This window comes from Protobothrops mucrosquamatus, unplaced genomic scaffold (assembly GCF_001527695.2).
Source record: "Protobothrops mucrosquamatus isolate PMUCROS unplaced genomic scaffold, P.Mucros_1.0 scaffold2763, whole genome shotgun sequence".
In the NCBI taxonomy this organism is placed as follows: Eukaryota; Metazoa; Chordata; class Lepidosauria; order Squamata; family Viperidae; genus Protobothrops; species Protobothrops mucrosquamatus.
Genome location: NW_015388802.1, coordinates 127,270 through 135,011, shown reverse-complemented (window position 1 = coordinate 135,011; position 7,742 = coordinate 127,270). Strand labels below are relative to the sequence as shown.

The following is a 7,742-nucleotide window of genomic DNA, read 5'->3' as shown; positions in this document are numbered from 1 at the left end:
GCCAGTACCAGCCAGGAGGGGCACGGATCCAATAAACATGTGGTTGCTTTCAGCCTCCCCAGGATCCTGTCCACGTCCTCGGGAGCCACAGAGTCAAACTCCTCCCATATAATAGTCTCAAGACCTGCTCCCGTCTCCTCCCCCGGGGCCACCCAGTCAGAGTCCAAGCCTTCTCGGATCCGAGCGACTTTGTCATACAAATATTGGGCAAAGTCCTCAGCCCTCCCCTCCAGGGGATCCTCCCCCCCCCTCAACTGAAGGAGAGAGCAGGTCATATTTATAACGGTTGCAGTGTCCTGGGGTCATGTGATCATCTTTTGCGACTGTCTGACAAGCAGAGTCAATGGAGGAAGCCTGATTCGCCTAACAATCACGTTACTAATTTAACGACGGCAAGAAAGGTCGTATAAATGGGGCAGAACTCACTTAGCAACTGTCTCACTTAGCAGCAGAAAGTTTGGGCTCAATTGTGGTCGTACGTCGAGGAACGCCTGTAGTATACTAGACCTTGGGAAGGAAAAACCACGAATAATTTACTTCCTTCCCTCTGAGGATCTTCATTCTTGGTGGACAAAACCTCCAAAGAAGGGAACATCTCCTAGTGTTTATTGCATAAGTTTATTGAATCATTGAAAACAAGGGTCCATTTAATAGAGTTCTCAGGATGAGTAGTTAAGAGATCCATACTGCTGATCCACACAGTTTTCCCAAGTAATGTAAGCATAGAGCAGTGATGGCGAACTTTTTAGAGACCGAGTGCCCAAAAACTGCACTCCCACCCCGGTCCCCACTCCGCCCTGCCCACTGGGCCACCCACCACTTCCACGGCCCGCCACAGATCACCCAGGCAGCCCAGCAGCGCCATGGCGGCCATGCCCTCCACCTGTGCCCCGCAGCAGCATCTGCGCGCAACGGGGCGCAAGGACGGAGTCTTGTCCCTGCTGCCCAGCTACCATGTCCTTGGATCCGCTGCTTCGTGTGGGCCGCACCCCATGGGCAACTCTCCAGGGGGGCTGCTGGTGAGGAGGGGGCCGTGGGAGGAGGCAGGGCTGGGGCGACGGCGCGTGTGCCCACAGAGAGGGCTCCGAGTGCCGCCTCTGGCACCGGTGCTATAGGTTCGCCACCACTGGCATAGAGGTTATCTGGATTAGTAATCAGATCGTTACTCAAAATGGCTTTGTAGCTCTTGGATTCCACAAAACTTTCTCAATGTGGAAAAAGGGCTAGTAGGAGAAATAACAAGGAAAAATAATGGCAATTAAACAGGCTGTAGAATGGAGAAATGTTTATACCACTCACTTCCTATAGAGCTTCCTTTGTCATTTATCTTATAAGCTAAAAAGTATTGGACTATGACCGGCTGATTTTTATCTACCTTGTCATGGAATAGTGTTGATTTTTTTAGAAGATGGATCAGGGAGGAGTGTAAGTGGCTAATTCTTGATTGAAGTTCCTGTCCTGATTTTTGATACTTTTATCTATCAGTCACACTTTGATATTCTCCTGGTTTTTGACGCCATGAGGTGTTTTTTTTTATATCAAAAACCTTTTTTTGATAAGATTTTAAGTCCTCCTTACTATAGGTTGTGCTTCCATGCACCTGTTTACTGAGATGGTTTGGTTTTGGTTTTGGTTTTATTAAATTTATACCCCGCCCTTCTCCTGGCGGACTCAGGGCGGCTTACAGCAAGTTAAAAAACAGACAAACCATACAAAATACTAAGTTTAAAATACAATTAAAATGAAATATTGATTTTTTTGCCGTTTCTTTTTAAAATTATGTTAAAAATCAAATTAAAATATCCCTTAGGCCAGTCCCGCTAGCTGGAATAGCCATGTCTTGAGGGCGCGGCGGAAGGAGGGGAGATCCGGAATGACCCGGATCTCTGGGGGTAATTCGTTCCATAGGGAGGGGGCTCCAACAGAGAAGGCCCTCCCCCTGGGAGTCGCCAGCCGGCACTGTCTGACTGACGGCACCCTGAGGAGACCCTCTCTGTGGGAGCGTATCGGCCGATGAGAGGTAATCTGTGGACTATATGTACCCCCCCTAGATTGAATATTCATGTTTTTATTCATTAACCTTATTAGGTGTCATGATCACTGGAAAAGATCCTTTTTCTGGACACGTTCTGTTCAAACGCGGATTCTCTCTGGTTGAGCTTGCTTTTGGTGTCTGCACTGTTTCTCCAACGTGTCCTCCCTATACGTCTGGTCTGCTCTTTTCTCCAGTTTTACCCACACATTAGCCTTGTGAGACAGATTAGGTTGATAGATATTATCTGGTCTCCTGGTAACGCTGTGGTTTGTTGGATTCTGTCTTAAGGCATTGCATGAACCCAACGGCTATGTGTGTCAAAGTTCTCCAATGAGTTTGAAAACCAAATAGCTTAAACCTGCTTGCAGCTCAAGTGATCTCCCATAGTGATAGTCCTAAAAGGAACTTGAACATGGATTAATAGGATTTATGCAATGAATATAGACTAGACCAGACTAGGAATAATAGAATAGAATAGAATAGAATAGAATAGAATAGAATAGAATAATAGAATAGAATAGAATAGAATAGAATAGAATAATAGAATAGAAGAATAGAATAGAATAGGGCTTTTCAACCTTTTCACCCATTGTATTACTTTTAGGACAAGGCAACATCCGAGTACCACCAGTCGCCTAGCAAGGTGTCAAAAACTTCATGACCAAAAAAAAAAAAAAAGGAAAAAAGTGATAAAGTACAGGTAGTCCTCGACTTACAACAGTTCGCTTAGTGACTGTTCGAAGTTACAATGGCACTGAAAAAAGTGCCCCCCAAGCCACAGCCGAGCAAGACACCTGCCTGCCCACCCGGCCGCACTCTTCCTCCTGTCCGAGGTTTTCATTGTTGTGAGCATTTCTGTTGAGGATTGGCAGCGGGGGTGGGGTGGGGGATGTTTGGTTTTTATTCCCCCCATCTGCTGGGTGGTTGCAGCAGGTTTTGGTCACATCACATGACCCTGGGACACTGTGACCATCATAAATATGAATCAGTTGCCAAGCACCTGAATGTAAATCACAAGACCCTGGAGATGCTCCAACATTCCAGCTGATCGGCTCTTCTTCTGGGCTCAGCAGAAGCACCAGGATCAGCGCCGAGCTCCAGCTGGAGCCTGGCGCTGATCCTGGCGCTTCCACTGAGCCCTGACAGCCCTGCAGCTCCAGCCGTCTCTCGCTCAGGCTTGTGTGGTGCTGCCACCGGTTCAGCTCATTCCCCTCCCCCGCTACCACTTTTCTAGGATGGTCACGTACCACCTGCCAGGTGCCAATGTACCACAGGTGGTACCCTTACCACTGGTTGAAAAGCCCTGGAATAGAACCTTGGAGGTCTTCTAGTCCAATCCCCCCACTCAAGCAGGAGAACCTACACCATCTCAGACAAGTGACTGTCCAGTCTCTTCTTAAAAATCTCCAGTGATCGAGGGCCCACGATTTCGGGGGGGGGGGGAAGCTGTTCCACTCTATAGGTTAATGGTTCAGTTAATTGTTAAGGCCACAATTGAGCCCAACATTTCCGTCGTTAAGTGAGACCCTCGTTAAGTGCGTTTTGTGCCCCATTTACAACTTTTTCTTGCCCCCGTTGTTAAATGAATCACTGCAATTGGTAAGTCGGCCGCCTGGTTTTTGAGCGAACCCTGTTGACTTTGCTTGTCAGACGGTCGTGAAAGGGAATCACGCGACCTCGGGACCCAGCAACGGCCATAAATACGAGTCAGTTGCCAAACGTCTGAATTTTGATCACGTGATCATGGGGATGCTGCGACGGTTGTAAGCGTGAGAAACTGCCACGAGCCGCTTTTTCCAGTGCCGTTGTAGCTTTGAACGGTCCCTGAATAAACCGTCGTAAGTCGAGGACTATCTGTATGTTGTATTCTCCTCTGTTCTGTCCAGAAAGCCTTGCCAGATCTTGGGAAATTCTTTATCTATCAGCTTAAAAGAGTAAAAGTTGGCAGGCATATCTTCAGCGGTTACTTTAGCGGCCTGGTTGGCAAACCTACACGTGGGGGTTCTTAAATATGCTGAAATCGTGAAGCTCAACAATGAGAGGTGTTTAATTTTCCTCTCTTGTTTTCCAACCCTTTGTGTTTTAGTCCAGGGCTTTTCAACCAGTGGTACAGGTACCACCTGTGGTACATTGGCACCTGGCAGGTGGTACGTGACCATCTTAGAAAAGTGGTAGCGGGGGAGGGGAATGAGCTGAACCGGTGGCAGCACCACACAAGCCTGAGTGAGAGATGGCTGGAGCTGCAGGGCTGTCAGGGCTCAGCGGAAGAGCCAGGATCAGTGCCGCTTTCCAGCTGATCGGCGCTTCGGGGCTGTCAGGGCTCAGTGGAAGCGCCAGGATCAGCGCCAGGCTCCAGTTGGAGTTCTGTGCTGATCCTGGTGCTTCCGCTGAGCCCTGAAGAAGCAGCAATCAGCTGGAAAGCAGCACTGATCCTGGCGCTCCTGCTGAGCCCAGAAGAAGAGCCGATCAGCTGGAATGTTGCAGCATCTCCAGGCTCTTGTGATTTACATTCAGATGCTTGGCAACTGGTTCATATTTAGGATGGTCACAGTGTCCCAGGGTCGTGTGAAGTGACCAAAACCTGCTGCAACCACCCAGCAGACGGGGGGAATAAAAACCAAACACCCCCCCACCCCACCCCCGCTGCCAATCCTCAACAGAAATGCTCACAACAATGAAAACCTCGGACAGGAGGAAGAGTGCGGCCGGGTGGGCAGGCAGGTGTCTTGCTCGGCTGTGGCTTGGGAGGCACTTTTTTCAGTGCCATTGTAACTTTGAACAGTCACTAAGCGAGCTGTTGTAAGTCGTGGACTACCTGTACTTTATCACTTTTTCTCCTTTTTTTTTTTTTTTGGTCATCAAGTTTTTGACACCTTGCTAGGCGACTGGTGGTACTCGGATATTGCCATATCCTAAAAGTGGTACAATGGATGAAAAGGTTGAAAAGCCCTGTTTTAGCCCACGCTTCATCTGAGGCAAGAGACTCTGGAGTTCCGCTGCAAGTTGCAGGTTTGGAGCCGAATCCAAAAATAATTGGAGATAGTAATCGCAGGATGCCTCTGAGCACAAAACCTCAAGAATTATAGGGAAGGAAGCCACAACGGTGCCGGCTGCAACTGGGATTTCAACCACGGCTTTCCGAGAGGGTGACAGGAAAGGGCCTTTCTCATTTTATAAACAAAGCATGTTTATCTCTGCATTTTTAGACCAGGCAGGGCTAGAATCTTTCTTTATTGAACGACATTGCTAACAAGATGCAGGCTTCCGTCACTGATGAGGGACGCTTTTTATGTGTTTGTATGTTGATATTTAACTTGCTTTTTTTTGTGGGATTTTTTTTTTAACCTGTTGTCAGCAGCCCAGAGTCGCTTAGGTGAGATGGACTGCCATACAAATCAAATAAACAACAATAGTGTAGTCCAGGGGTAGGCAACCTTGGCTTTTTTATGACTCGTGGACTTCAACCCCCAGAATTCCTGAGCCTGCCATGCTGAGGGGAAAGGGAGAGGTTTCCATGCTGAGCCATGCTGGCTCAGGAATTCTGGGAGTTGAAGTCCACGAGTCATGAAGGGCCCATAGTTCCCCCATGCTGGCTCAGGAATTCTGGGAGTTGAAGTCCACGAGTCATAAAAGAGCCAAGGTTCCCCACCCCTGGTCTAGTCTATTGTCCTGTTATAGCAGAGGTAGGGAACTGTGGCCCTTTGATGACTTGTGGACTTCAACTCCCAGAATTCCTGAGGGCTCAGGAATTCTGGGAGTTGAAGTCCGCAAGTCATCAAAGGGCCACAGTTCCCCCACCCCTGTTGGATAAGGTGCTGTGAGTTGGGGGGATCCCATTTGTTCACTTACGTTTTGCACTCTCTTGCAGAAGGATGAAGTTTACCTTAATTTAGTCCTGGACTACGTGCCCGAAACGGTCTATCGTGTGGCCCGCCACTTCACCAAAGCCAAACAGACCATCCCTGTCATCTATGTGAAGGTAAGTACGGCTCCTCTCTCGAAACCTCTCCTACCAGCGAAGGGAGGCTTTGCTTAATTCCCACCGCATACTAAGCTGTAAAGGAGATGGGGGTTTTAGGTTGAGCGTCATGGGAGAATCCATCCGGTTCCTTCCGTGGGTCCTGCAGAAGTGGTCTCGGACCCGTAACCGAATGCAAGCGCTTTGGGCTGGGAAAGAAATTTTGTAGAGGAGAAAAACATGTCCCTCCCCTAAAGGGAGAGGGTGACCTTGAGCAGAATTGATGAAAGCCGGTCTAGAGAGACCTTAAGGCAGTGATGGCGAACCTTTTAGAGCAGTGTTTCTCAACCTTGACAATTTTAAGGCATGTGGACTTCAACTCCCAGAATTCCACAGCCAGCACTGCTGGCTGTGGAATTCTGGGAGTTGAAGTCCACATGCCTTAAAATTGTCAAGGTTGAGAAACACTATTTTAGAGACTGAGTGCCCAAAAACTGGCCCCGGCCCCGCTCCACCCCCGCCCCGCCTGCCCGCAGGGCCATTCACCACCTCCAGGGCCCGCCGCAGATTGCCCAGCAGCGCCATGGCGGCCACGCCCTCTGCCCGCACCGCGTAGCATTAACTGCGCAATGGGGTGTGAGGGCAGAGTCTTGTCTACGCTGCCTGGCTGCCATGTCCTTGGCTGCGCTGCTCCGTGTGGGCCACGCTCGGGGGCGACTCTCCTCTGGGGGGGCTGCTGGAGAGGAGGGGGTCACAGGGGGAGGCAAGGCTGGGGCAACGGCACGTGTGCCCACAGAGAGGGCTCCGAGTGCCGCCTCTGGTACCCGTGCCATAGGTTCGCCACCACTGCCTTAAGGGCAGAGAAGTGAGTGTACTGCTTCCCGCGCTTTCCCTTTGAACACACTTCCTTTCTGTTTTTCGTTTCGTATCTCTCCAGGCGTCTCTCTTCACTCACAACTTCACATCATGAGCAGGCCACTGTGGCTTTTGCTCAGCAAACCAGGGTTTAAAAAATCACGGCTTAGGTTTAGGTCAGGGGTAGGCCACCTTGGCTCTTTTATGACTGGTGGACTTCAACTCCCAGAATTCCTGAGCCAGCCATGCTGAGGGGAAAGAGAGAGGTTTCCATGCTGAGCCATGCTGGCTCAGGAATTCTGGGAGTTGAAGTCCACCAGTCAAGAGGGGGCGATAGTTCCCCCATGCTGGCTCAGGAATTCTGGGAGTTGATGTCCACGAGTCATAAAAGAGCCAAGGTTGCCTCCCCCTGAGCTAGTCCATTGGTCTATTGCTCTCACCATTAGGAAATTTCTCCTTCGTTCTAGAAGCAACCTAGCACTGAGGAGAAATTTCCTGACAGAACAATTAAGCAGTGGGACAACTTGCCTCCAAAAGTTGTGGGTGTGCTCCATCACTGGAGGCTTTTAAGAAGAGACTGGACAGCCACTTGTCTGGAACGGTATAGGGCAGGGGTAGGCAACCCCGGCTCTTTTATGGGTCGTGGACTTCAACTCCCAGAATTCCTGAGCCAGCCACGCTGAGGGGAAAGGGAGAGGTTTCCAAGCTCAGCCATGCTGGCTCAGGAATTCTGGGAGTTGAAGTCCACGAGTCATCAAAGAGCCAAGGTGGCCTACCCCTGGTGTAGGTGAAAAACCAAGCCGTTGTCTGCACATTGAGGACTGGAGGAAGTTGTGGGAATCGGTTACAGTTTGCCGGTTGGGCAGAATGGGTGTCCTGACGTGAGCTTTCTTA

The 7,742-nt window shown here is 49.8% G+C and overlaps 1 protein-coding gene across 1 annotated transcript in view; it reads left to right on the top strand.

Annotated features, from left to right (window-relative positions):
• Nucleotides 1-7,742, top strand: part of GSK3A (glycogen synthase kinase 3 alpha) — a 33,400-nt gene that overhangs the window by 4,543 nt on the left and 21,115 nt on the right. Inside the window, exon 4 of the mRNA XM_029286036.1 lies at nt 5,904-6,014. Coding sequence (XP_029141869.1) covers nt 5,904-6,014 — 111 coding nt within the window. The remainder of the gene's footprint in view (nt 1-5,903; nt 6,015-7,742) is intronic.